Here is a 12,233-nt window from a genome sequence, read left to right as displayed (position 1 = left end):
GATTCTCTCTAAATGTTTGTACGTCTCCTTTGTTTTTTTCAAATCTTTGCAGCTTTTGTGCTTCTGCTGTTTTCAGTTTATTATTGAAGGAGGTCTTCAGTTAGTGTAGCATATTTTAGCTTTTATTGTTTGGATTTTTCTCATTACTTTCAGCATAGGCTTAAATGGAGGGTGACAGGCTAAGAATGTAGCTGCTGATGAGTAGCAAAAGGGAATATAATTCTTTTAAATATCTGGGCTATGATTTTCAGCTCATATTTCGTAGGGGTACCTCATAAGGCAGTATATAGCTCAAACTGATCCCTAGACCCTTCCTAGCCTGTCAGGTTTTCAGGATATCCCTAACGAATAGTCATGAGAGAGATGTGCATATTCTAGTTCTCTGGAGGCAGTGCTTGCAAATCTCTCTTCATACCTATACATACCGACTCCCTAGGAAAGGGGACTTGAAGAATAGTTTGAGCACCACTGTAATAGGAGCCAGCCAAGGAATGATGAGTAAAGGCAGGAGAAGACCAGAGAATAAGGCCAAGTAGAGGTCACATAAGCCTGTTATAGACTAGATGCAGGTAGACATGGGCAAAGATGGGAACTGTTTGGGGATGGAATACAGTAGTTCATGTCTTGTTTGCCAGGTGTGCTTGGTGTGTATGATGGTGTATGTGCACATGGCATGTGATGGCTGCATGTATACCTGTTTTACAGGGCTTGTGAGCAAATGGCATATAGTAGTTGTATGAGTTGTCCATGAGTTACCTTCAGTATATAGATTTGATTTATGGACTCTGTAAAGTAGCCATATCATAGGGGAGAGGATTTAAAGTTTTTGTTGTATTTATCCTAAATCTCCCTCCTCTGCCACAGGATGTCTGAATTGATTGAAAAGGAGACAGAAGAGTACCGCAAGGGGGATCCAGATCCCTTCGATGACAGACATCCTGGTAAGTGGTTTTGCATGCTGGGGAGAGGATGAGTAGTGGAGGAATTTTTGAAGCATTTATTGTAGACCTCAGCTGTAATGAAAAAATAACTACAGTTGTAAATATAAGTTACTTTTCTTAGCGTTCAGACAGGTTAATTCACACCAATGGGTTATGCACATCTACCAGCAGATGGAGACTGAGCAAAGCTGATATCACTGTGTGTGTGTGTGTGTGTGTGTGTGTGTGTGTGTATATATGTATATATGTATATATATATATATATATATATATATATATATATATATATACTGGCTGATGCCAGTGCAAGTGTGTGTGTGTGTGTGTATATATATAGATATATAGATAGATAGATATAGATATATATAAATAAAATGAAGGAGGAAACTGATTTACTCAGCTCTCCTGTGGTGATACCTTATGGTCCATCCCTTAGAGTTTTACTGAGGTGTGATATCTGTGGATGACTGCCTCGGTCTGGTAGCTGGTTTTCCATCGTGGGCTTAGCTGTGTAAAAAAAAAAAAAACCACACAGCTGAGAGGCTAGCATGTGCAGGAAGCAGAGTGTGGCGGTGAAGGCCTTTGCCCTCTCCCCTCGCATCTGGAGACTGACTCTATACTTGGCTGGGTCGGGCTGAGTTCAGGTAAAAAAAAAAAATAAGTAAGGTCTTCCATCCTCTTCTGGTCTCCGAGCCTTGTTGCACTGATCCAATATCCATTCCCGCGTCCGAGGCAGCTGGCGGCGTTGTGGCGTGTTGAGTAGTCTTTTTGGTTAGGCTCCGCTCTCTGCCTTTGCTTAGGCACCACGAGGTAGGCCGCAGCGGTGTTCATGCACTTTTCTGAGCCCAAGTCTGCCGCAAGACACTGTCCGGCTCACGCTTGCAAACCATGATGTGCAACTAGGTATGGGCTTTCAGGTGGATACTTTGGGGGGGGGGGTGGGTGCTCAGGTGAGAGCCTACCTGGACCACATGTGCACCTATAATTTTTGGCTGTTTATTGGCAGTCTTGTCCATGCTTGCTTGGGTAGGCTCGTAGCTGGGCGCACAATAGATGCTTGCACATGCTGCTAGCAGGCATTTACTTTTGTGCTATTTGCCATATTCAGCATATCAGCTTTGCGCCCTTCCCTGCAAGATGTGGGAATGAGTTCGGAGAGGGACCTAGTAGAGTTTTTGGGGATCCCCTAACTGGATCGTCAGCTGGGGACACCTCTTCATTGGCTGCAGGGCTGGCATCCCCTGGTTTTAGTATGGGCTGTGGGAGCATTCGCGTGCTTTTCTATGTGCAGGTCTGCCGTGAAACATCTTTGCGGGTTGAGCAGCCGTTTGGCTAGTCCTTGCAGGTTTTTGCTCAGTTAGACGTGGTAGGCCTAAGAGTTCAGGATTGCAATTTGCTAATTCCCACACACCTAGTGTCGCAGGTAAGTGCTCCTACTACGGGTCACGCTGATGGGGACTCTGGTGGCACGGATGGTGAAAGCGGCCCTTACTCCCTGGAGGATGGGAAATTCCTCCATGGTTAGAACTATATGGCACAATGTTGTGCTTCTTCATAGAGATGGGTTGCCGGCTCGAATTGCCTAGGCACTGAAGGTGCTGGGGATGCCAGGTGCTGAAGCCAAATGAGAATTCCATTTAGGTTCCTTACATGAAGCATTATGGATGATATTCAAGAACTGATTTGATCTTGAATGGGGTGCCTCAGATGCTATTTTTACAGGGGGACGAGCCTTGGTAGTGTGGTTCCCCCTGGATCCGGCAGAGAGAGAGAGAGAGCAATTATGCCTTCTGAAAGTGGATGTGCTGGTGTGTGCCTTCGTGAAGCTGGCGACTATCCCTGTCGAAGGGGAGCGGCTTGAAGGAGGTGCAGGATAGCCTCAATTCTGCTATCTTTAAGCAGGCCTTGAGATGGTGGCAACGAATTGCAGATGGCCTCTTGCTGCACCCTTATGGATCACTCTTTCTTGCTCTCAGGAAGACTGAGTCTGATTTGAATTCAGGGCAGTGCCCTACAGCCTCTCCTCTCTGGATGACCCCGATCTTGTCTGATCTCAGAAGCTAAGCTGGGTTGAACGTCAGCTGTGGCTGACAAATGGGTGCCCCGACAATCCAAAGCCCTACTGTTTTGAAGTGGTCTTTTAAGGATCATTCTGGTTTGGGAGTGGGGGAAAAAAAAGAAATGGCCAGTAAGTGGGGTGAGTCCCCAGATTCCTCAGTTACCAGAGGACTAAAAGCAGGTGCCCCATTTGTTCAGCACAGTATATTGTGCTGGCGGTTTTCAAACATTTTTGTTCCAGGCAGCCCAGATGGGGCGCAGGCTGTAGTGGCAATGCACCCCCCCCCCCCAAACCCCTCAATGAGGGTGTGTGCTGACCCACTCCCAGGATCAGGAGGTGGGGTCCCCTGTCTCTCTCTCTCTCTCTCTCCTTTTTACCGGAGGTAGATCAAGATCATGTCAGGCCAGTGGGGTCTGGAGGTGATAAGAGATGGCTATGTTCTGGAGTTTCTGCGTGCCTTGGGTTGTTTTCATGGTGTTTCCCTGCAGCTCTCTGCAGAAGAGACAGGCAGTGGAGTGTAAGCTGTCAGGACTCCTCAGCCTGCAGACTGTGATACCAGGGCCCATGTCTCAAGATAATTCGGGCCAATATTCCTTCGCCCCATTTAGGATCTCATGGGGAGTCTCTGGCCTTGCAAGTTATTTGTTCCCGCATGGAAACCTTACACTCACTGATAAGAGCATTACAGTCAGGAGTTTGTCTGAGTTATCAGAGGAGTATCTGCATATTCCCTCTGGCTGGAGCATCAAGGGTTTTCTGTGTTTTGCTGTTTTGGGGTGACATTGTCACTTTAGAGTGCTACCCTTCAGATTGGACACCGCGCCCAGAACCTTTGTTATCATGGAGCTGGTAGCTGCAGTGTGGAGAAAGGATGGCACTTAGACGGTTGATAATTCAGACCAAGAGCTATGAAAGAAAAGAGAATTTTCAGGCCCCACGCAGGGTGGTGATCTTGTTGCAGGAGCTAAGTTGGGTGGTAAACTTGGCCAAAAGCAATCTGCAGCCATCCCAGACACTGGAATATCTAGGTGTAAGAAGCAGGGCAGGTGTCCCTGTCAGAGGTCTGCATTCAGAACTGATGGTGCTGGTGAGACTATTGGTAGAAACGATGCGTCCAGCATGTAGTTTATCTACAGGTGCGCGGAGTGATGGCAGCCATCCAAGAGGTGGTTCCGTGGCATCCTCTTCAGCGCACACTGCTTATGCTTTGGGGTCCACAGTCTCAGAACTCCTTGATACAATTTCAGTTACTTTCTCAGTATGGTATGAAGCATTCTAGCTCATAGTGGGCCACTGAGACCACCTGTTTCTAGGCTTGCTGGCGATATCTCACAATGCAAAGGTTCCTTGCTTCTTCGGTTCTAGGAGAGATCTGAAGTTTAGAGCATTGATGCTCTTATGCAGGAGTGGCGGAAAGGCAAGCTTCTATATGCCTTTTCCCTGTGGCCTATGTTGGGAAGAATGATTTGGAGATTAAAGAGACACACATGGGGTTGGTACTTCTGGCGGCACCAAACTGGCCAAGGAGGCTGTAGTATGCAGATCTAACATGGCTTCTGGTGGAGTATCCTCTCTGATTACCGGTCCACAGGGATCTGCTATGGCAGGGGCCTGTTCTTCTCTTACATCAGAGTTGATTTTTGTCTTACCCTTGAGAAGACGGTTACAGAAGTGAATGTAGTCCACTGGTGGTGTTTTCCACCTTGCTTTGAGCGCGAAAGTTATTTACTTCCTTAGTGCATGTTCAGGTTGACCAATGTTTTTGGCTTGGTGTGAGGAATGAGGGGTTCATCCTTGTTCAGTTAAATCCCGCTCAGTTTGGATTTTTGCAGGATGGGTTATGTAAGGACTTGGGTCTTAATTCCTTGAAGGCACAGATGGCAACTCTGGCCTGTTTCTGAGGTCACGTGCATGGTGAACCCTTGTCAGCCCATTCACTTTTGGCATGGTCTTGGAAAGGATGAAGCATCTTCATGCCCCTTGTGTTTGCCAGTGCCCATTTGGAGTCTTGATCTGGTTCTGGAATTCTGGTGGGTCCCACCTTTTTGACTACTGCGTAGCCTCTTCCTGAGGATATTTACTAATGGGCTGATACAGTAAAAATCGCGGGAGAGCGGGCGAGCGCCCGCTCTCCTGGCGCGCACACAGGACACTCCTGTGCGCACGATACAGTAAATTAATTTATTTAAATTAGGGTCCACGGTAAAAAGAGGCGCTAGGGACACTAGCGCGTCCCTAGCGCCTCTTTTTGGACAGGAGCGGCGGCTGTCAGCGGGTTTGATAGCAGACGCTCAATTTTGCCGGCGTCTGTTCTCGGGCCCGCAGACAGCCATGGGTTCGGAAACGACGCTGGCAAAATTGAGCGTCCGGTTTTCGAGCTGCGGGCCCATTTAAAAATTTTTTTTTTTTTTAACTTTTGGGGCCTCCGACTTAATATCGCCATGATATTAAATCGGAGGGTGCACAGAAAAGCAGTTTTTCTGCTTTTCTGTGCACTTCCCCAGCACCAGCAGAAATTAACGCCTACCTTTGGGTAGGCGCTAATTTCTTAAAGTAAAATGTGTGGCTTGGTTGCACATTTTACTTATTGTATTGCACGGGAATGACTAATAGGGCCATCAGCATGCATTTGCATGTTGCGGGCACTATTAGTCTCGGGGGGTGGACGCGCATTTTAGACGCAGTATTATCCCTTACTGAATAAGGGGTAAAGCTAGCGCGTCGAAAAAGAGCGTCCAAATGCCGGTTAACAGTGCGCTCCGTCGGAGTGCACTGTACTGTATCGGCCTCTAAGGAACTATGTTCTGCGCGTAGAGTTTCCAGATTGCAGGCTCTGTCTTGCCAGGAACCTTTCCTGCAAGTGTCTTCAGGAGTGGTCCAGATGTGAACTATTCTTTCCTTTTTGGCCAAAGGTGGTCTTGGATTCCACTAGAATCAATCATTCCCTGCCAACTCTGGGCAGGGAGAGAGATGGAATATAGCCTGCTATAGACCTTGGGTGTCAAGTGGCATATGTTGAGGTGTGGGAGGTTTTTAAACCTCTCAGAAAGTCGGGCTGCTGACTTATACTCCACAGTGGGAGTAATCGGGGTGAGCTGGCGTTGCAGACTGATAGCCTGCTGGATTAAGAAGGTTGTCATGGCCACTTATGTGGATGCAGAGCAGCCGTTCCTAGTTAGTTTAGCGCTCATTCCACTAGGGCTCAGACAATGTCATGAGTTGGAGATTAGATGGTTGTCTTCAAGATTTGCTGAGCTGCAACGTGTGTTCTTACATAGCTTCCAGGCATTACCGCCTGGAGATTCAAACCCGGGAGGATGCAAGCTTTGCGAGTGCAGTGTTGATCAAACCTTGGGCTGCCTCCCACCCTGTTCAGGAGTAGCTTTGGTACATCCTACTGGTGTGGATTAACCTGTCCAAATGCTAAGAGAGGAGAAATTACTACTTACCTGATAATTTCCTTTTCTTTTAATGAGGACAGATTAATCCATCTTCCCGCCCTTGACTGCCAGATAGTGGTACTATTGTACACTTGAGTGGCTGCTTTTCCGAGGATTATTGATAAGTGTCAGATCCAGTCCTTAGATTAGTAATATTACACTCCTTGTGTGACCTCAATGTTTTCCTGTTAACTAAGTGTTTGAATGGTTGTCTTAATGGCTATGATCATGTATTCTTTAGTTGGCTTTTGCAGAGAATACTGGGGGGCTGATGTCAGTGCAGGGCTATATATACCATGATGTCAGCTTTGCTCCATCTCCATCTGCTGGTAGAGGTGCATAACCCACTGGTGTGGATTAACTTGTCCTCATTCAAGAAAAGTAAATTATCAGGCAAGTAGTAATTTCTCCTTTTAAAGTTTACGTTTAAGTGTGCGTGTGATAGGAAAGTAATCACTGCTATTTTGATTCCCACCCATCTACCCCAGTCACATTTTGTGATATATAAACTGTTAAGCTAATAAAGGAAGACTTTTTTTCACACTGTCAATTAGGGATTCACATCAACATGTAACTAACCCTGATTTTTGTAATTGACTAATTTTAGACATATCAAGGTCACTGACAAGTTAATATAAAACATAACTAAATTTGATTACACACACCTACTCCTTAAACAGTTTTAAATAACCTTAGCAACTCAACAGCATTAAGATGCAGATGGAAATTCAGCAGTGAGATGAGGCTTACTTCTACGTCAACATATCTATAGCACTACTCAACATAATGCAGCACTGTACAAACAAAACATGAGTCCCTGCTCAGTAGAGCTTATAGTCTAAGACAAACATACAGGTCAAGACTTGGAATTTCATATAGTAAGACGATGGTTAAAATTAGTTAATGAGCCTGAAGGTGGACAATCAGTCTTAAGATTTAAAAGCAGCTTCAGAAAGGTGGGTTTTAGATGGTATTTAAACAAGGCAAGAGAAGGAAGCATGGTACACTAGCTTAGAAAGTCTATTCCAAGCACATGATGCATCCAGGTACAAAGCATGGAGTTTGGAATTAATGGTACAGGAAAAGGCATAGATAGGAGTGACTTGTCTAATGAGCAGGAGTGCACGAGAAGGGATATAGGGGGGAGAGGAGAGGTAGTGAGGCACTGCAGAGTGAAGGCTCTTGTAGGTGAGTAAGAGAAGTTTGAACTGTATGTGTCAGCAGGGTGCCAATGCAGTGATTTCACAAGAGGGGATATATGGGTGTAGTGACTTGGCGAAAGTTAAGTCACGCAGCTGAATTTAGGATAGATTGTAGTGGAGAAAGATGGCTGTCTTATAGACTGAGAGGAGCAAGTTTCAATATTCTAATTGGGAAGAGATGAGTGGATAAGGGTTCTGGTAGTGTGTTCAGAAAGGAAGGGATAGATTTTGGCCATGTTAAAGACAGAAATGGCAAGTTGTTTTTTTTTTAAGCAGGGTTTTGGATATATGTAATGAAAGAGAGGAATCAGACTGCTAGATTACAGGCTGAGGGGATTAGAAGGATGACCATGTTATCCACAGAAATGGAGGATGAAAGGGGGGGGGGAGGGGGAGATAAGGAACTGTGTTTTGACCATGTTCAATTTAAGGTGGCAATCCCTGTACGTACCCGGATCAGTCCAGATTCCTGGGGTTGCCGCCCCTCCAGCAGATGGAGACAGAGAAGTTTCCGTCCTATACCCCTGAGGTGCCACCTAGAGTATTTTTCTGTCTCCAGCAGATGGTGGAGGTGCAAAACCTTTAGTCTGGGTGTAGTGTTAGGTTTTTAGTTTTGCTGGTTTAGGGGATTTAGTAAAAAAAAAAAAAAAAAAAAGAGAGAAGATATCACTTTAAGCCTCCCAGGGGGTTATTAGGTCCTGGTGGGACCATCCCCCCTAGTAACAGAGGCTCTGGAGCAGAGGGTTGGGAGCCCTGTAACTGCCCGCGGCTGAGGGTGATACCGGGGAGCCTGGTTCACTCACCCTCTGAAGATCTGCACACAGGTCAAAACAACGCTGAGGTGATTTATTTAATTTCTGAGTCGGAATAGTGGTCTCTTTCGGCCCTCCTTCCTTCCGATGCTGTTTTCGCCATCCTTTTTAGTTCCTACAAGCTCCTGGGAGTTTATCTTGGTCGCACTGGTTCTTTTTTCGGGCCCCGATCCTAATTTAGCTCTGGGATCATGCCGCATGGTGCGGCCTGCGGGCCAGAGTTTGTATCGGGTGCTTGTAGGAGGGGAAGGCTCTTCAGGGAAGCAGATTCCAGCGAAATCGCATCACAGCAGCTCTAGAGCACACAGGGACCCTGTGTGGGCAGAATCGCTGTGGCAGCCTCAGGACCTTTTTCTTCTCAGCGCAGGTACTGAAGCCTTACTACGAACATTCAGGGAGCAGGAGAAGGCTGCCCCAGGGGAGGGGAGCTCTCTGCCACCTCTTTCGCTGCGTCCTGCTGCCCTTGGGGGGGCGACTTGCAGGCAGCGCAGATTTCTTCCTCAGAGGGGGAACAGGGTAAGGACTCGGATGAGTCGTCTTCCTCGTTCTCCAATTTTGTTTTGTTGCTGCATAAAGCCTTCAAAGCACGAAAAGCAGCAAAGAGCCAGGGTACTAAGGTTCTCCTTGAGGTCCTGCCATCGCTGGGGGCTGGGACAGGAGCTTCATCACTCCACAAGTGTACCAAGTCACACAGTGGCATAGAAGCCCCCAAGGCCAAACTCCCTCTCCAGTCCTTTTCCTGTCAGGTGGACAGTTCAGATACGGACGGGGTGGATGAAGGCAAGTCTTCTCCGGAAGCCCCTGGTGAGGGACCGGATGTGGATCAGGATCACCAACTCCAGCCGGCCAAGCAGTAGATGCGCCTTAGAAGGCTACCGGCTCTTTAAAAAAAAAAATAAATAAAATAAATTACTCGATTGTGAAAACAGTGGCAGAAGGTGCAGCAAGTTCCTTTGAGCCTCCCAGGGGGTTGGCAGGTCCTGGTGGGACCATCCACCCTAGTATCAGAGGCAAAAGAGCAGGGGGTTGAAGACCCGGGGACTGCTACAGCCGGCGGGTGATACCGGGAAGCCTGGCTCACTCACTTGCGGCAGGCAGCTCAGCACAGCCTTCGGAGCATTGGGGGGGGGGGGGAGAAGGTAAATGAGGTTTTTTTTTCCCCCTGGTCAGCCGGTCCAATGTTCTCTCCAGCTCCTCTCTGCCTGCCTTACCACCGCGTTTCGGCTCGCGCGAAGGCCCCTACCGACCGGTCTATTTTTGGCGCGCTTACCTCAGCTGATCGGAGCTAAATTTAGTCCGAGGCTATGCCTCGTGGTGCGGCCTGCTCCGCGTGCGGCAGCGTGCGCACCTGCCTCTCTAGAGCTGGCATCTGTGCAGATTGGGTCTCAGGGAGGTCCGCTGAGGGGAATCCCCGTGGCAGCAGCAGTTCTTCACTGTGCCCGGAGGCTTTCAGCTCAGCCGCAGCCACCTGATCCGTGCCTGCTTAGTGCAGGGAGGGAGGCCATTTTGAAAATGTTCAGGGATGCAGAGAGAGCCGTGATGGAGTTCCCCGCCACCTCTCTCCCTGCGAACAGGGCCCTCCGGGGGGGGGGGGGGGGGCGCAGATCACAGGAGGATCGTGCTGATACTTCGGATGGTGATCCTGAGGGGGCCTCAGGTGGATCTTCTTCGTTGTTCTCCTTGGACTTGGTGAAGTTTTTTCACAAGATGCTCAAGGCACAGAGAGCGTCCAAACGCAAGAGGGGCAAGGTCTCTGAGGTTCCCTCCTCCTGTAAGTGTCCCAAGTCCCCGCCGGTGGGGGGGCATACTAAGTCTAAGCGCCCTCTCAGATCCGTGGCAGGTCCGGATGATTCGTCTTTGTCAGATCTATCTGATGGATGAGACCCTTCCCCGCAAGACTTTCAGGGAGTAGACGCAGGCCAGGATGGTCAGCCCCTGGTGCCCAAGCAGGGAGGCACTTCTGCGGTGGACGGCGATGATCCCAAGGTGGTACGCTTGTTCTGGAGAGATGAATTGGGTCTGCTTATCACGAATATTCTGGAAGAGCTCGGAATTGAAGTCCCGCAGGAGGATTTGCATATGGGAGCGGTGGATCCCGTGATGTTAGGTCTAAGAGGTCCGGCTCGCTCTTTTCCCTTTCATATGTCTGTCACTGACCTCTTGTTCCGGTAGCGGGACACTCTGGATCTAGATTTGAAAGACAGCCGCACTATGGATAAGCTGTACCCGCTACCGGAGGATGCGCTAGAGCTGCTCAGGGAACCCAAAGTGGATGTGGCAGTCTCTGAAGTCACTACAAAGACCACAATCCCAGTCACGGGAGTGACGGCCCTAAAAGATTTGCAGTACCGAAAGTTGGAGGTACAGCTTAAAAAGATATTTGAGACCTCTGCCCTGGGAGTGTGGGCGGCCAGGGGCAGCAGTTTTGCTCTGCGTGCGAGTCTGCGTTGGGTGCAGCACTTACAATCTGTGGCATCCCTTTCGGAAGCGGACATGGCTCAGGCTGGTCGTTTGGAGGCGGCGGTGGCTTACAGTGCGGATGCACTGTATGATCTCCTGCACACGTCGGGAAGAACAATGGTCTCTGCCGTTTCGGCCCGCAGGCTCCTTTGGCTCAGAAATTGGTCGGTGGATGTCTCCTCAAAAGCTCAGCTGAGTTTCTTGCCTTTCAAGTGAAAGCTGCTCTTCGGCCAACGGTTGGAGGACATGATTGAGTCTCTGGGAGAGAATAAGGTCCACAAGCTGCCAGAGGACAGGCCCAGGAGCAGAGGCTCTTTTCCTCAGAGGTCCATATTCCGGGGAAATCGTCGTTTTCGGGCCTCACGGTCTTCCGGATCCTCCTCCTCGTCAGGCTTCCAACCATGACGGATTCGACACTGTCCAGACTTCTTTGGTGGCTGTGTCCAGATTACGACGGGGTGTGGATTTGGAAATTCCCTCCTGGATAGTGGTAACCACCGATTCCAGCCTCTCTGGGTGGGGAGCGGTTTGTCGAGGAACAGCAGTGCAGGGTCAGTGGATGAGGTTGGAGTCTTCTTGGACGATCAATCGGTTGGAGACTAGAGCAGTTCGGTTGGCGCTAAAGGCCCTCCTTCCCTTAGTAGAGGGGAGATCAATGCAGATTCTCTCCGGTGGCTTACATCAAACGTCAGGGAGGAACTCGGAGTCGTCCGGTGGCGACGGAGGCTCAACTTTTAATCAGCTGGGTGGAACAGCACCTGTACAGAATAGCAGCCTCTCACATTGCCGGATGGACAATGTGAAGGCCGACTTTCTCAGCCTCCACCAGTTGGATCCAGGAGAGTGGGAACTCTCCAAGGCTTTCAGTCTCCTGTGCAACCGATGGTCCAGGCCCGCGATGGACCTGTTGGCGACGTATCGCGATGCCAAAGCTCCTCAAAGTTTTTGTCGTCTAAGAGCCAAGAGCGGAAGGTGTAGACGCTCTGGAGCTTCCCTGGCCAAAGGACAGTCTGTATGTCTTTCCATCGTGGCCGTTGGTCAGCAAGGTTCTTCGCCGTATCGAGGCTCATTTGGGCAAAGTGATACTTGTCGTGCCAGAGTGGCCAAGTCGCCTGTGGTTTGTGGACCTTCTCAATCTGGCAGTAGAAGGCCCGCTGAGATTTCATCCGTCCCTGAGTCTGCTGTGACAAGGTCCCGTTTATTTCATAGAGGTAGATCGCTTTTGTCTAGCGGCATGGCTTTTGAAGACGGAGATTGAGAAATAAGGGTTACTCGGAGGAGAGGATTACTACGCTTTTGCAGTCCCATAAAACTTCTAC

At 48.9% G+C, this 12,233-nt stretch overlaps 1 protein-coding gene across 14 annotated transcripts in view; it reads left to right on the top strand.

The window, feature by feature from the left end:
- DCAF1 (DDB1 and CUL4 associated factor 1) overlaps window positions 1-12,233 on the top strand; it is a 466,661-nt gene that overhangs the window by 95,475 nt on the left and 358,953 nt on the right. For all 14 annotated transcript variants that reach the window (XM_029599562.1, XM_029599550.1, XM_029599554.1 and 11 more), the window contains one exon: window positions 865-941. In XM_029599562.1, the coding sequence (XP_029455422.1) occupies window positions 865-941 (77 nt within the window). The remainder of the gene's footprint in view (window positions 1-864; window positions 942-12,233) is intronic.

This window comes from Rhinatrema bivittatum, chromosome 4 (genome assembly GCF_901001135.1).
Source record: "Rhinatrema bivittatum chromosome 4, aRhiBiv1.1, whole genome shotgun sequence".
Taxonomy (NCBI): Eukaryota; Metazoa; Chordata; class Amphibia; order Gymnophiona; family Rhinatrematidae; genus Rhinatrema; species Rhinatrema bivittatum.
The sequence above is the reverse complement of the archived record's forward strand: the minus strand, read 5'-3'. Positions and strand labels throughout refer to the sequence as shown.